The 17,108-nt window shown below is 46.5% G+C and overlaps 1 protein-coding gene across 1 annotated transcript in view; it reads left to right on the top strand.

Moving 5' to 3' along the window:
- The window catches only part of LAMA1 (laminin subunit alpha 1), a 979,910-nt gene that overhangs the window by 701,122 nt on the left and 261,680 nt on the right, over positions 1 to 17,108 (top strand). The window contains exons 37-40 of the mRNA XM_069219856.1: positions 12,822 to 13,032; positions 13,245 to 13,361; positions 13,445 to 13,608; positions 14,543 to 14,681. Of these exons, the coding sequence (XP_069075957.1) occupies positions 12,822 to 13,032; positions 13,245 to 13,361; positions 13,445 to 13,608; positions 14,543 to 14,681 (631 nt within the window). The remainder of the gene's footprint in view (positions 1 to 12,821; positions 13,033 to 13,244; positions 13,362 to 13,444; positions 13,609 to 14,542; positions 14,682 to 17,108) is intronic.

The raw sequence follows: 17,108 nt of genomic DNA, 5'->3' as shown, positions 1-17,108 counted from the left end.
AAAGGTATTTAAGAATTTGGCAGCCCCTAATTTGTCTATTAGCTCGTCAGCTCTAGGAATGGGATGAGCATCTGTCTTTGTGACAGAGTTGAGACCTCTGTAGTCCACACAAAACCTCATCTCTCTCTTTCCTTCTTTGGTGTGAGGTTTGGGGACTAAGACCACTGGGCTAGCCCAGGGGCTGTCAGAGTACTCAATTACTCCCAATTCCAGCATCTTGTGGACTTCCACCTTGATGCTTTCCTTAACTTGGTCAGACTGTCTAAATATTTTGTTTTTAACAGGCATGCTGTCTCCTGTGTCCACATCATGGGTACACAGGTGTGTCTGACCAGGGGTTAGGGAAAAGAGTTCAGCAAACTGCTGCAGGACCTTCCTGCAGTCAGACTGCTGTTGGCTAGAGAGGGTGTCTAAGTAGATCACTCCATCTACTGAGCCATCTTTATGGTCTGATGAGAGGAGATCAGGGAGAGGTTCACTCTCAGCTTCCTGGTCCTCATCTGTTACCATCAACAGATTTACATCAGCCCTGTCATGGAAGAGCTTGAGGCGGTTCACATGTATCACCCTCTTGGGGCTCCTGCTTGTGCCCAGGTCTACCAGGTAGGTGACCTGACTCTTCCTTTCAAGTACTGGGTAAGGGCCACTCCATTTGTCCTGGAGTGCCCTGGGAGCCACAGGCTCCAGAACCCAGACTTTCTGCCCTGGTTGAAATTCAACCAGTGCAGCCTTTTGGTCATACCACAACTTCTGGAGTTGTTGGCTGGCCTCAAGGTTTTTACTTGCCTTTTCCATGTACTCTGCCATCCTTGAGCGAAGGCCAAGTACATAGTCCACTATGTCTTGTTTAGGCTCATGAAGAGGTCTCTCCCAGCCTTCTTTAACAAGAGCAAGTGGTCCCCTTACAGGGTGGCCAAACAGAAGTTCAAAGGGTGAGAATCCTACTCCCTTCTGAGGCACCTCTCTGTAAGCGAAAAGCAGACATGGCAGGAGGACCTCCCATCTCCTTTTGAGTTTTTCTGGGAGCCCCATGATCATGCCCTTTAATGTCTTGTTGAATCTCTCAACAAGGCCATTAGTTTGTGGATGATATGGTGTAGTGAATTTGTAAGTCACTCCACACTCATTCCACATGTGTTTTAGGTATGCTGACATGAAGTTGGTACCTCTGTCAGACACCACCTCCTTAGGGAAACCCACTCTGGTAAAGATACCAATGAGGGCCTTGGCTACTGCAGGGGCAGTAGTCGACCTAAGGGGAATAGCTTCAGGATACCTAGTAGCATGATCCACTACTACTAGGATGTACATATTTCCTGAGGCTGTGGGAGGTTCTAGTGGACCAACTATGTCCACACCCACTCTTTCAAAGGGGACCCCCACCACTGGAAGTGGAATGAGGGGGGCCTTTGGATGCCCACCTGTCTTACCACTGGATTGACAGGTGGGGCAGGAGAGGCAAAACTCCGTAACCTTCTGGGACATATTGGGCCAGTAGAAGTGGTTGACTAACCTCTCCCACGTCTTGGTTTGTCCCAAATGCCCAGCAAGGGGAATATCATGGGCTAAGGTCAGAATAAACTCTCTGAAACCCTGAGGCACTACCACTCTCCTAGTGGCACCAGGTTTGGGATCTCTTGCCTCAGTGTACAGGAGTCCATCTTCCCAATAGACCCTATGTGTTCCATTTTTCTTGCCTTTGGACTCTTCAGCAGCTTGCTGCCTAAGGCCTTCAAGAGAGGGACAGGTTTCTTGTCCCTTACACAACTCTTCCCTTGAGGGTCCCCCTGGGCCCAAGAGCTCAACCTGATAAGGTTCCAGCTCCATAGGCTCAGTTCCCTCAGAGGGCAGAACTTCTTCCTGAGAAGAAAGGTTCTCTTTTTGGTGTTGTGTTGCAGCTGGTTTCCCAGCTGACTTTCCTTTTCTCTTGGTAGGCTGGGCCATTTTTCCAGACTCCAGCTCTACTTTTTCACCCTGTGCCTTGCACTGTGCCCTAGTCTTGACACACACCAGTTCAGGGATACCCAGCATGGCTGCATGGGTTTTCAGTTCTACCTCAGCCCATGCTGAGGACTCCAGGTCATTTCCAAGCAAACAGTCTACTGGGATATTTGAGGAGACCACCACCTGTTTCAGGCCATTGACCCCTCCCCACTCTAAAGTTACCATTGCCATGGGATGTACTTTAGTCTGATTGTCAGCATTGGTGACTGGATAGGTTTGTCCAGTCAGGTATTGGCCAGGGGAAACCAGTTTCTCTGTCACCATAGTGACACTGGCAACTGTATCCCTCAGGCCCTCTACACTTGTCCCATTAATTAAGAGCTGCTGCCTGTATTTTTGCATGTTACGGGGCCAGGCAGCCAGTGTGGCTAGATCCACCCCACCCTCAGAGACTAATGTAGCTTCAGTGTGACACCTGATTTGCTTTGGGCACACTGTTGATCCCACTTGGAGACTGGCCATTCCAGTTTTAGCTGGATGGGAGTTAGAAGTGGTATCTTTCTTGGGACAGGCCTTGTCTCCAGTTTGGTGTCCAGACTGACTACAGTTTCGACACCAGGCCTTTTTGGGATCAAAGTTTTTACCCTTGTACCCAGGATTGTTTTGTGAAGAGGCTCTGGGCCCACCCTCCTGTGCAGGTTTTTGGGGGCCTGTAGAAGACTCTTTACTATTTTTATTTTTGGCTGTCTCACCACCTTTCCCCTGGGGAGGTTTTGTGACCCCTTTCTTTTGGTCACCCCCTGTGGAAGTTTTGGACACCCTAGTCTTGACCCAATGGTCCGCCTTCTTTCTCAATTCTTGGGGAGAAATTGGTCCTAGGTCCACCAGATGCTGATGCAGTTTATCATTGAAACAATTACTTAATAGGTGTTCTTTCACAAATAAATTGTACAGCCCATCATAATCATTTACACCATTTCCTTGAATCCAACCATCTAGTGTTTTTACTGAGTAGTCTACAAAGTCAACCCAGGTCTGGCTCGAGGATTTTTGAGCCCCCCTGAATCTAATCCTATACTCCTCAGTGGAGAATCCAAAGCCCTCAATCAGGGTACCCTTCATGAGGTCATAAGATTCTGCATCTTTTTTAGAGAGTGTGAGGAGTCTATCCCTACACTTTCCTGTGAACATTTCCCAAAGGAGAGCACCCCAGTGAGATTTGTTCACTTTTCTGGTTTCACAAGCCCTCTCAAAAGCTGTGAACCATTTGGTGATGTCATCACCATCTTCAAATTTAGTTACAATCCCTTTGGGGATTTTCAACATGTCAGGAGAATCTCTGACCCTAGTTATGTTGCTGCCACCATTGATGGGTCCTAGGCCCATCTCTTGTCTTTCCCTTTCTATGGCTAGGATCTGTCTTTCCAAAGCCAATCTTTTGGCCATCCTGGCTAACTGGATGTCCTCTTCACTGGAGTTATCCTCAGTGATTTCAGAGTTGTTGGTCCCTCCTGTGAGGGAACCAGCATCTCTGACTATTATTTGTGGAGTCAGGGCTTGAGAAGCCCTGTTCTCCCTAAGTAGGACTGGAGGGGGGGAATTTCCCTCCAAGTCACTATCTTCATCCTCTGTGTTGCCCACAGAGGGGTTGGCTCTATCATACTCTGCCAACAGCTCCTGGAGCTGTGCTTTGGTAGGTCTGGAGCCCATTGTTATTTTTCTTATGTTACAGAGTGACCTTAGCGCTCTCATCTGGAGATGGAGGTAAGGTGTGGTGTCGAGTTCCACCACATTCACATCTGTGCTAGACATTATGCTTCTAAAAGTTGGAATACTTTTTAAGAAACTAAAACTAGTTCTAGAATCTAATTCAAACTTTTACAAACTTTTAAACTCTAAAATAAATGCTAACAGGGACTAACACAAGGCCCTAGCAGGACTTTAAAGAATTTAGAAAACTTTTCAAATTGCAAAAATCAATTTCTAATGACAATTTTGGAATTTGTCGTGTGATCAGGTATTGGCTGAGTAGTCCAGCAAATGCAAAGTCTTGTACCCCACCGCTGATCCACCAATGTAGGAAGTTGGCTCTGTATGTGCTATTTCAAAGTAAGGAATAGCATGCACAGAGTCCAAGGGTTCCCCTTAGAGGTAAGATAGTGGTAAAAAGAGATAATACTAATGCTCTATTTTGTGGTAGTGTGGTCGAGCAGTAGGCTTATCCAAGGAGTAGTGTTAAGCATTTGTTGTACATACACATAGACAATAAATGAGGTACACACACTCAGAGACAAATCCAGCCAATAGGTTTTGTATAGAAAAATATATTTTCTTAGTTTATTTTAGGAACCACAGGTTCAAATTTAACATGTAATATCTTGTTTGAAAGGTATTGCAGGTAAGTACATTAGGAACTTTGAATCATTTCAATTGCATGTATACTTTTCAAGTTATTCACAAATATCTATTTTAAAAGTGGACACAGTGCAATTTTCACAGTTCCTGGGGGAGGTAAGTTTTTGTTAGTTTTACCAGGTAAGTAAGACACTTACAGGGTTCAGTTCTTGGTCCAAGGTAGCCCACCATTGGGGGTTCAGAGCAACCCCAAAGTTACCACACCAGCAGCTCAGGGCCGGTCAGGTGCAGAGTTCAAAGTGGTGCCCAAAACACATAGGCTTCAATGGAGAGAAGGGGGTGTCCCGGTTCCAGTCTGCCAGCAGGTAAGTACCCGCGTCTTCGGAGGGCAGACCAGGGGGGTTTTGTAGGGCACCGGGGGGGACACAAGCCCACACAGAAATTTCACCCTCAGCGGCACGGGGGCGGCCGGGTGCAGTGTTAGAACAAGCGTCGGGTTAGCAATGGAAGTCAATGAGAGATCAAGGGATCTCTTCAGCGCTGCAGGCAGGCAAGGGGGGGCTTCCTCGGGGAAACCTCCACTTGGGCAAGGGAGAGGGACTCCTGGGGGTCACTTCTGCAGTGAAAGTCCGGTCCTTCAGGTCCTGGGGGCTGCGGGTGCAGGGTCTTTTCCAGGCGTCGGGACTTAGGTTTCAGAGAGTCGCGGTCAGGGGAAGCCTCGGGATTCCCTCTGCAGGCGGTGCTGTGGGGGCTCAGGGGGGACAGGTTTTGGTACTCACAGTTGTAGAGTAGTCCGGGGGTCCTCCCTGAGGTGTTGGTTCTCCACCAGCCGAGTCGGGGTCGCCGGGTGCAGTGTTGCAAGTCTCACGCTTCTTGCGGGGAGATTGCAGGGTTCTTTAAAGCTGCTCCTTTGGATAAAGTTGCAGTCTTTTTGGAGCAGGTCCGCTGTCCTCGGGAGTTTCTTGTCGTCGTCGAAGCAGGGCAGTCCTCAGAGGATTCAGAGGTCGCTGGTCCCTTTGGAAGGCGTCGCTGGAGCAGAGTTCTTTGGTAGGCAGGAGACAGGCCGGTGAGTTTCTGGAGCCAAGGCAGTGGTTGTCTTCTGGTCTTCCTCTGCAGGGGTTTTCAGCTAGGCAGTCCTTCTTCTTGTTGTTGCAGGAATCTAAATCTTTAGGTTCAGGGAAGCCCTTAAATACTAAATTTAAGGGCGTGTTTAGGTCTGGGGGGTTAGTAGCCAATGGCTACTAGCCCTGAGGGTGAGTACACCCTCTTTGTGCCTCCTCCCAAGGGGAGGGGGTCACATCCCTAATCCTATTGGGGGAATCCTCCATCTGCAAGATGGAGGATTTCTAAAAGTTAGAGTCACCTCAGCTCAGGACACCTTAGGGGCTGTCCTGACTGGCCAGTGACTCCTCCTTGTTATTCTCATTATTTTCTCCGGGCTTGCCGCCAAAAGTGGGGGCCGGGGCCGGAGGGGGCGGGCAACTCCACTAGCTGGAGTGTCCTGCGGTGCTGTGACAAAGGGGTGAGCCTTTGAGGCTCACCGCCAGGTGTTACAGCTCCTGCCTGGGGGAGGTGTTAGCATCTCCAGCCAGTGCAGGCTTTGTTACTGGCCTCAGAGTGACAAAGGCACTCTCCCCATGAGGCCAGCAACATGTCTCTAGTGTGGCAGGCTGCTGGAACCAGTCAGCCTACACAGATAGTCGGTTAAGTTTCAGGGGGCACCTCTAAGGTGCCCTCTGGGGTGTATTTTACAATAAAATGTACACTGGCATCAGTGTGCATTTATTGTGCTGAGAAGTTTGATACCAAACTTCCCAGTTTTCAGTGTAGCCATTATGGTGCTGTGGAGTTCGTGTAAAACAGACTCCCAGACCATATACTCTTATGGCTACCCTGCACTTACAATGTCTAAGGTTTTGCTTAGACACTGTAGGGGCACAGTGCTCATGCACTGGTACCCTCGCCTATGGTATAGTGCAAGGCCTGCTAGAGGGGTGTCTTACCTATACTGCATAGGCAGTGAGAGGCTGGCATGGCACCCTGAGGGGAGTGCCATGTCGACTTACTCATTTTGTTCTCACTAGCACACACAAGCTGGTAAGCAGTGTGTCTGTGCTGAGTGAGGGGTCTCTAGGGTGGCATAATACATGCTGCAGCCCTTAGAGACCTTCCCTGGCATCAGGGCCCTTGGTACCAGAGGTACCAGTTACAAGGGACTTATCTGGGTGCCAGGGTGTGCCAATTGTGGAATCAAAAGTACAGGTTAGGGAAAGAACACTGGTGCTGGGGCCTGGTTAGCAGGCCTCAGCACACTTTCAATTCAAAACATAGCATCAGCAAAGGCAAAAAGTCAGGGGGTAACCATGCCAAGGAGGCATTTCCTTACACTGGCCATTCCAGTTTTAGCTGGAGTGGAGTTAGAAGTGGTATCTTTCTTGGGACAGGCCTTGTCTCCAGTTTGGTGTCCAGACTGACTACAGCTACGACACCAGGCCTTTTTGGGATCAAAGTTTTTACCCTTTGTTCCCCGGATTGTTTTGTGAAGAGGCTCTGGGCCCACCCTCCTGTGCAGGTTTTTGGGGGCCTGTAGAAGACTCTTTACTATTTTTGTTTTGGCTGTCTCATCACCCTTCCCCTGGGGAGGTTTTGTGACCCCTTTCTTTTGGTCACCCCCTGTGGAAGTTTTGGACACCCTAGTCTTGACCCAATGGTCCGCCTTCTTTCCCAATTCTTGGGGAGAAATTGGTCCTAGGTCTACCAGATGCTGATGCAGTTTATCATTGAAACAATTACTTAATAGGTGTTCTTTCACAAATAAATTGTACAGCCCATCATAATTACTTACACCACTGCCTTGAATCCAACCATCTAGTGTTTTCACTGAGTAGTCTACAAAGTCAACCCAGGTCTGGCTCGAGGATTTTTTAGCCCCCCTGAATCTAATCCTATACTCCTCAGTGGAGAATCCAAAGCCCTCAATCAGGGTACCCTTCATGAGGTCATAAGATTCTGCATCTTTTCCAGAGAGTGTGAGGAGTCTATCCCTAAACTTTCCTGTGAACATTTCCCAAAGGAGAGCACCCCAGTGAGATTTGTTCACTTTTCTGGTTACACAAGCCCTCTCAAAAGCTGTGAACCATTTGGTGATGTCATCACCATCTTCATATTTAGTTACAATCCCTTTAGGGATTTTCAACATGTCAGGAGAATCTCTGACCCTATTTATGTTGCTGCCACCATTGATGGGTCCTAGGCCCATCTCTTGTCTTTCCCTTTCTATGGCTAGGATCTGTCTTTCAAAAGCCAATCTTTTGGCCATCCTGGCTAACTGGATGTCCTCTTCACTGGAGTTATCCTCAGTGATTTCAGAGAGGTTGGTCCCTCTTGTGAGGGAGCCAGCATCTCTGACTATTATGCTTGGAGTCAGGGCTTGAGAGGCCCTGTCTTCCCTACATAGGACTGGTAGGGGGGAATCACCCTCCAAGTCACTATCATCATCCTCTGTGTTGCCATCCTCAGAGGGGTTGGCCTTTTCAAACTCTGCCAACAGCTCCTGGAGCTGTAGTTTGGAAGGTCTGGGGCCCATCACTATTTTCTTTATTTTACCGAGTGGCCTTAGCTCCCTCATCTTAAGATGGAGGTAAGGTGTGGTGTTGAGTTCCACCACATTCATCTCTGCACTAGACATTATGCTTCTAAAAGTTGGAATACTTTTTAAGAATCTAAAACTAGTTCTAGGTTCTAATTCAAACTTTCACAAACTTTTAAACTCTAAAAGAAATGCTAAACAGGATCTAACACAAGGCCCTAGCAGGTCTTTTAAGAATTTAGAAAAATAGTTCAAATTGCAAAAATCAATTTCTAATGACAATTTTTGGAATTTGTCGTGTGATCAGGTATTGGCTGAGTAGTCCAGCAAATGCAAAGTCTTGTACCCCACCGCTGATCCACCAATGTAGGAAGTTGGCTCTGTATGCACTATTTCAAAGTAAGGAATAGTATGCACAGAGTCCAAGGGTTCCCCTTAGAGGTAAGATAGTGGCAAAAAAAGATTATACTAATGCTCTATTTTGTGGTAGTGTGGTCGAGCAGTAGGCTTATCAAAGGAGTAGTGTTAAGCATTTGTTGTACATACACACAGGCAATAAATGAGGAACACACACTCAGAGACAAATCCAGCCAATAGGTTTTGTTATAGAAAAATATATTTTCTTAGTTTATTTTAAGAACCACAGGTTCAAATTCTACATGTAATATCTCATTTGAAAGGTATTGCAGGTAAGTACTTTAGGAACTTTGAATAATTACAGTAGCATATATACTTTTCATATAAAACACAAATAGCTGTTTTAAAAGTGGACACAGTGCAATTTTCACAGTTCCTGGGGGAGGTAAGTTATTGTTAGTTTTATCAGGTAAGTAAATTACTTAGAAGACTCAGGTTTGTGTCCAAGGTAGCCCACCGTTGGGGGTTCAGAGCAACCCCAAAGTTACCACACCAGCAGCTCAGGGCCGGTCAGGTGCAGAGGTCGAAGAGGTGCCCAAAACACATAGGCTTCAATGGAGAGAAGGGGGTGCCCCGGTTCCAGTCTGCTAGCAGGTAAGTACCCGCGTCTTCGGAGGGCAGACCAGGGGGGTTTTGTAGGGCACCCGGGGGGACACAAGTCAGCACAAAAAGTACACCCTCAGCAGCGCGGGGGCGGCCGGGTGCAGTGTGTAAACACGTGTCAGGTTTTCAATGGTTTTCAATGAGAGACCAAGGGGTCTCTTCAGCGGTGCAGGCAGGCAAGGGGGGGGCTCCTCGGGGTAGCCACCACCTGGGCAAGGGAGAGGGCCTCCTGGGGGTCACTCCTGCACAGAAGTTCCGTTCCTTCAGGTGCTGGGGGCTGCGGGTGCAGGGTCTTTTCCAGCCGTCGGGACTTGAGGTTCAGGCAGTCGCGGTCAGGGGGAGCCTCGGGATTCCCTCTGCAGGTGTCGCTGTGGGGGCTCAGGGGGGACAACTTTGGTTACTCACGGACTCGGAGTCGCCGGAGGGTCCTCCCTGAGGTGTTGGTTCTCCACCAGTCGAGTCGGGGTCGCCGGGTGCAGTGTTGCAAGTCTCACGCTTCTTGCGGGGAGTTGCAGGGGTCTGTAAATCTGCTCCTTTGAAACAAAGTTGCAGTCTTTTGGAGCAGGGCCGCTGTCCTCGGGAGTTCCTTGTCTTTCTTGAAGCAGGGCAGTCCTCTGAGGATTCAGAGGTCGCTGGTCCTTTGGAAAGCGTCGCTGGAGCAGGGTTCTTTGCAAGGCAGGAGACATGCCGGTAGGACTGGGGCCAAAGCAGTTGGTGTCTTCTGTTCTTCCTCTGCAGGGGTTTTTCAGCTCAGCAGTCTTCTTCTTCTTGTAGGTTTCAGGAATCTCAATTCTTAGGTTCAGGGGAGCCCTTAAATACTAAATTTAAGGGCGTGTTTAGGTCTGGGGGGTTAGTAGCCAATGGCTACTAGCCCTGAGGGTGGGTACACCCTCTTTGTGCCTCCTCCCAAGGGGAGGGGGTCACATCCCTAATCCTATTGGGGAATCCTCCATCTGCAAGATGGAGGATTTCTAAAAGTTAGATTCACTTCAGCTCAGGACACCTTAGGGGCTGTCCTGACTGGCCAGTGACTCCTCCTTGTTATTCTCATTATTTCCTCCGGCCTTGCCGCCAAAAGTGGGGCCGTGGCCGGAGGGGGCGGGCAACTCCACTAACTGGAGTGCCCTGCGGTGCTGGAACAAAGGGGTGAGCCTTTGAGGCTCACCGCCAGGTGTTACAGCTCCTGCCTGGGGGAGGTGTTAGCATCTCCACCCAGTGCAGGCTTTGTTACTGGCCTCAGAGTGACAAAGGCACTCTCCCCATGGGGCCAGCAACATGTCTCGGTTGTGGCAGGCTGCTGGAACCAGTCAGCCTACACAGATAGTCGGTTAAGGTTTCAGGGGGCACCTCTAAGGTGCCCTCTGGGGTGTATTTTACAATAAAATGTACACTGGCATCAGTGTGCATTTATTGTGCTGAGAAGTTTGATACCAAACTTCCCAGTTTTCAGTGTAGCCATTATGGTGCTGTGGAGTCCATGTTTGACAGACTCCCAGACCATATACTCTTATGGCTACCCTGCACTTACAATGTCTAAGGTTTGGCTTAGACACTGTAGGGGCACAGTGCTCATGCACTGGTGCCCTCACCTATGGTATGGTGCACCCTGCCTTAGGGCTGTAAGGCCTACTAGAGGGGTGACTTATCTATACTGCATAGGCAGTGTGAGGTTGGCATGGCACCCTGAGGGGAGTGCCATGTCGACTTACTCGTTTTGTTCTCACCAGCACACACAAGCTGGCAAGCAGTGTGTCTGTGCTGAGTGAGGGGTTCCCAGGGTGGCATAAGATATGCTGCAGCCCTTAGAGACCTTCCCTGGCATCAGGGCCCTTGGTACCAGGGGTACCAGTTACAAGGGACTTACCTGGATGCCAGGGTGTGCCAATTGTGGAATCAAAAGTACAGGTTAGGGAAAGAACACTGGTGCTGGGGCCTGGTTAGCAGACCTTAGCACACTTTCAATTCAAAACATAGCATCAGCAAAGGCAAAAAGTCAGGGGGTAACCATGCCAAGGAGGCATTTCCTTACAGTACACTACAGCATCTGTTTGCCAATTCATCCTCTTTTCAACCCATCCTTCTCAGAGAACCAAACACTGCTATGTAATCAGATTCACAGCATGTGAATCCAGAAAAGGATTCATGCTGCAAAATGAAAATGTTGCTTATCAGTAGCAGCAGTTTTGCAGCCTGAAAAGTTTTTTGGGCTCACGGGCAACTCCTCCAGGCGAGGAGAATCAATGATTCAAGACTGGAGGAAGTTATTAAAAAAATAACAGAGAAGGAGAGAGAGAGAAAAGAATCTGAAGATGGCGGCAGTGCACAGGAGCTTCTGTGTTGCCATCTGACATCACACAGGGGATGGACTTATCACTAAATGGAGGTTGACAATGCCCACAAAAAAAAACACAACAGAAAAACAGCACACAATTACGGACCCAATCCCTTTAACGTGGTATAGATGCACAGCATGTAAATCCAGAAAATTCTTGAGGCTGGAAAACTACTCCTACTGATAAGTAACCACTTTAATACTTAAGGAATAATCTCAGGAGAATAATGGCTAGGTAGTTAATTTCATTCCCCTATTTTTTAGTTGTTTTTCCATTAATGTCACATTAAAAACATTGTTTTCCTGTGCTAATTTTCCTGTAGCCTGTACATGGTGGTGACACTTATTTTGCAAAAGTATAACTCATATTTAATTGTACTCTTCGCTTTTTGGTATATATTTGGTGCTTAATTTATGGGTTAGTGAGGGGAGATCCCATTAAATACTACCGCCTTTTTAACTTTTCCTGCTCCCTCAACCCTATTTATTGACTTTATCCCATAATCTAATTGTAATATGTTCTTTTGGTATTTTTTTGCTCCTATTATGTTGTTATTCTGATTTAATTACATGAAGTAAATAAATAAAAATGAATATGTGGCCAGGCGGTTAAGGTGTCTTGGATTTTGTGTATGTATGATTTAAGTTGGTAAAGTCTTTAATGTAGTCAGCAGTAGCGGAGGGCGGTGACAATTAGAAGTAGAGGAGCGCTGGAGCGAAGTGGATGTTTTAACACAGTGACAACCATTGAGATAAATGCCTTTAGCCTTGATGCCAAAGATCTCAATCATGGTCCGTTAACAGTGTTATTTATAGAGGGGCCATAATTGAGCCCTCTGAACTTGAGGCAGAAAGCAGTGCATGTTTCTCACAGTGCCTGTTAGTGTGTCAAAAAAGTAAAGAATAATGAAAATATTTACTTACCTACGCGTCCTTGTCCTAAGGGTTCTCTTATGCAGTCCCAGCATGAGTTTCTGAACATCAAAAAACTCCCCTGTACCACTCCAGATGCTTTTCGCATGCAGATGATAATATTAGCAGCATGAAAAAAGCACCAGGATTAGTTGGAGCGAGCTGGCTCATCGCTCCTTAAGGCTCTGAGGCTCTGTGCCTTCCCTCCACCCAGCTGTCTAAGACCGCTTGGGATGGTAAGGTTTAAGGAGAGCATGTCAGGCTGATTGCTGCAAGACAGCCAGTCAAAGTGACATACTTTAAACAGGAGTGGGCAACACTCCTCCCCTGCAGCAAATTAGTAGCAATGGCCCCTCCCTGACTCTTGGCTTGGGCTAAAATCAGTAGCGGAAAATAAAATGGTAATAATTTCATTTTATTACCATTTTATTCTTCACCTCTGCTGCTCTTGCAGCAGTGGGTAACACTCTGCCCAAATGGAGGAACCACTGCTGGTCAGCAGACCTGAGGTATTGAATCTTATATTACTTTCAAGTCCCACCTTGATTCTGCTCATGTCTCGTTCATGCCACATTGTATCTTGGAATTAGTTTTATATTTGGCGATTCACACTGTTCAGAATTTGAAGTTTGTAGGTATATGATTATTTTATATTGCTGTTTTTTACAGAGCTGCTGAAAATGTTTCACGGCGCGTTAAGAAGGAGTTTGAGAAATCTCAGCCGTACAGGAAAACAAAAATAGAAAATATTGGAGTTCTTTTAGAAAACCACCATAATCATCTAATTGAGGCCAAGGAACTGATAGTTGAAGCCCACCTAAACACCATTGAAGCCCGTCGCCTTCACATCCTTTTCAAGAGTAATATGGTGGAACTGAATGTAAGTAAAAGCCATACTAAACTGTTGCCAGACTAGGTTTTGTGTAATCCATCTGCTGAACTCATCATGATAAAATGTATATTCTGTTCCTGAGTTTTTAAGCGATACATAGACATTCCTAGAGAATAAAAAATAAAAACTATAGAGTGAGATAATTAACTCTGAACATTTGAAATGTCATGTTGCTGATCACAAAATCCTTTGTGTGACAGGGAAAAAAACAAAACATCTTGGAGGCCAAAAAACAGTCAGTCTTTTCCCTGGAAGAAGGAGTCTCCCTGGTGGACGACACTGTTAATATTTCAGAAGATGTGATTAATGCTACCTCAGTAAGTGCCAGCCTAAGCCTTGCTTCACCACCAGTGCCTTTAGAATAACTGGCTGCTAACAAATGGGTTGTTTGTTTGTATAGGCTTTAGATGTCCATCATGATGAAATAATGCTGTGGATTGCCAACTTAAGGCTCCATGTGGATAACCTGGTCATGCAGATGTCAAAACGGGAAGCGCTTGACCTAGTTTACAAAGCAGAGGACTATGCAGCTGACCTTCAAGCCCTTGCATATTCACTAGGGAGGTAAGAGTTTCTCTGGGCCACCGTAGATTCTTACTGCATCAACCATAACTTGGTCAATTTGACTGAAATTGCTAATGTGTGTATAAGTACAATGAGCACAGTCCTTAGCATAACTTAGATATGTTTTAGTCCAGATCAACAGACACGGCTTACCGATATGATAGAATGAATTATATGCAGGGGCTCTAAATGACGCTGCTTGCTCATGCTGTCTAGGGCTCCTGTATTTTCCATTCTTTCCTGAAGGATCACACTCAAGATAATTGAACTTGCACATTCAATTTGTCAATACATATTGTTTGCACTTATCTTGTAAGAGTGTATAGGCACAAATCACCTTAGAAATCTTTGTATAGCACAAAACACTATTATGGTATTGTAGCGCAGCGTCTACCTGGGTGCTAATTTGAGTGGGCCTATCAAAGCCAGCAATGGGACTGAATTAATTATTCTAGGACAATGTCTGTTGTTTGATTGGCGTTTGTTGGCGTGTGGTTACTCTGTAGTTTGTACATTGTTCGGTTTTGCAGTGGTTTCTATAGGTTAGTTGGGTGGGTATGTGGAAGGACTCATACTTTCCATTTCTCTACTGATTGAGCGGTCAATTGTTTATTGTTTACCTAAAGTATAGTACTTTTTATACATGAATCACAATTCAGGTCTGGTTCATATGCTGTGATGTGAATGTAAGAGTGTGTTTGTGCTTTATATATGCCATATCTTTCTGGATGTTTCTAGGAAGTATGTTGGTGTAGTGTGTGACAGTGCTATTGATTTGGCAGATGTTTGCCAACTACATCACTTTAGTGCTATGTTGAGTGCATGACTGTGAGGAGGTTCTGTCTAGTGTCTGAGGACTGATTGCATCTAATGTCAGTTACCCAGTGGTGGTATGCTAAGGTGTGACTTACATGTGTTTTCTTTTCTTCCCTAGTTCTCTTTTAGAGGTCAGAAATGTGACCCTAAATGCAACCAATGCTGTTCAATCACACTCCTCCATCAAAAACAAAATTGAGAAAGCTGATGATTTGGCTGAGCAAACAAACCTTACTTTAGCTAATTTAGAGCACTTGGTAAGTACATAATGTAAATTGCAGTCCTTTGGTGAAATTGCTTTGGCGACTGCTTGATTGGACATAATCCTAAGAACACAACTGCCTTCTGTAAGAAGCTGGCTCTTTATATAATATATCAAAATGACATATATTGTGCAAAGAGTACAGGGTTTGCTTTACTACGGGACAGGGGCTTGCTTGCTCTAGCTCCACACCAATTTAAAAAAATAGCAAGTATCTATGCATATATTTAGGCACCAGAATCAATATTATCAGGAAAGTATGTTTTTCAAGAAAAGTACTTTCAGGTTTCAAAAGTCACAGTGCATTTTTCAGAAGCTGCAATGTTATTCTATGGAAGAAAAATAAGTACTCCATTCAGGTATAGTACAACAACTTACGGGATCAATCTCTGGGACTCAAGGTGAGTATGGGGCACGGTCCAAGGCCGCACTGTAGGAAGCTGGCCTGGTGTGTGGCTGACATCCATAGTGTTTGCACCTTATACTAGATCCAGGCAACCCCTATCAGTTAGTGAAACAGTGTCTAGGAAGCCGGGGCTCTCTAGTGGTAGCTGTGGTGAGTAGCCAAGAATTACCTAGGAGGAGTGTGAAGCACATGCAATACCACCGCAGTCACACAGTAACTTATCACAGATGAAATGAACCACACAGTGTTACACAATAAACGTGATTTATTACAGTAACACTGATTTAGATTACTTATAGGCGATTCCCCAACTGGAGGTAAATACACACTATATATACACAGTTAATATTATGAATTAGCATATAGAAACAAGAAGCAACGGCAAGAAATAGTAGAAAATAGCTAGAGCCCTATAGGGGGCCAAATCATATACTAAAATAGTGGAATGCGAAGTGAGGTCCTCCACCCAAGGATGTGGAGTAGTTAGAAGGGAACTGGGAGAATTCAGGACCCTAAGAGGTTGTAGGAATCTGGCCTGGTGTGTGGTGGGTACCTAAGGTACTTACACCTTATACCAGGTCCAGGTAACCTCTATTAGTGAAGGATAGGCAGTGTTTAGAAGCCAGGCTCTCTAGAGGTAGCTGTGGATGAGCAGCTAAAGCTTATCTAGGAGACATGCAACGCTCATGCAAAACCACTGTAGTAACACAGAACTTACACACATAAAAGAAAATGCTCAGTTGTACAAAAATAAAGGTACTTTATTTTTGGTCACACAATACCACAAAGTACTAGAAGGGCAACCCTCCAATAGGAGGTTAGTAATACACTAATTATATACACTAGTAAATAGTAATGGGCAAAGAAAAGGTAAGAAAACAGTGCAAAAGAAGATAGTGACCCTAGGGGGAGCCCAAACCATATACTAAAAAAATCGAATGCGAACACAGGACCCCAACCTAGGTAAGTGGAATGTGCTGAGGGGAGCTGGGAGTACTAGAAAACCACTGAGGTAAGTAACCCAGTACCCTCAGCGACCAGGAAAGCAGGACTAAATCACTGGTATTTCCCCACACTACCCAAAAGAAAGGAAAAGAAGAAAAGAAGACACCCAGAAAAGACTGCAAGAAACCAGTGGTGGATTCCTGGAGAGGAAGACCTGTGGAGAGAGGGAACCAAGTCCAAAAGCCACACTGGAGTCCAGGAGGAGTAGCAGCTACTACCCACCCAGCTGTACTTGCAGGAGTTGGTCGACAGTGAGGAAGAACAGATCAGCACTGCAGCCCTGAAGCCGGAGAAGAGTTCCTGTGGGATGCAGAAGATGTCCCACCCTGGAATGAAGATTGCAGATGGGTGTTGGTGCAGCAATTAGTCCAACAAGCCTTGGCAAAGGCAAATTCACGGTTAGTGGAACAGTGGTGCTGCCAGGGACCAGCAAGGACCAGGAGGACTCAAGCCAGGAGAGGGAGTCAGAGGGGACCCTCAGTGACACAGAAAGCACACAGGAGCAAAGGAGGCACCCAGAGGAGTCCCACGGGATGGGGACACAGAATTTGCAGAAGGAGCCCATGCAGTACTAAATAAAGGGATCCTACACCACAGAAGAACCACAAAGATGGCTGTGCATCGCAGGAAGGAGTGCTGAGGGCTGGCGCTGCACGTAGCCTGAAGTTCCCTTGGAGGAGATGCAAACAAGCCTTGGCAGCTGCAGGAGACGTGGTGCATGGGGTACTGTCCTGCATGGGAAGGCAAAGGATTACCTCCACCATAGCTGGACAGCTGTCAGAGAGGAACAAGAGTACTACTCTGGACCACCACCAGTGATGCAGGATCCACACAGCTCAGGATGAGAGGAGATCCACACAGCCAGTCGTCATTGCAGTAGGTGCCTGTGGATGCAGGGGAGTGACTCCTTCACTCCTAGGGAGATTCCTTCATCCTTCTCTTGCAGACTGAAGACTTGCCCCCTCAGAGGATGCACAGCCAGGAAAAGGTTGTAGAAGCTGGAAGGAGCTG

The sequence above is a fragment of the Pleurodeles waltl genome, chromosome 2_2, assembly GCF_031143425.1.
Source record: "Pleurodeles waltl isolate 20211129_DDA chromosome 2_2, aPleWal1.hap1.20221129, whole genome shotgun sequence".
NCBI lineage: Eukaryota > Metazoa > Chordata > Amphibia > Caudata > Salamandridae > Pleurodeles > Pleurodeles waltl.
The sequence above is the reverse complement of the archived record's forward strand: the minus strand, read 5'-3'. Positions and strand labels throughout refer to the sequence as shown.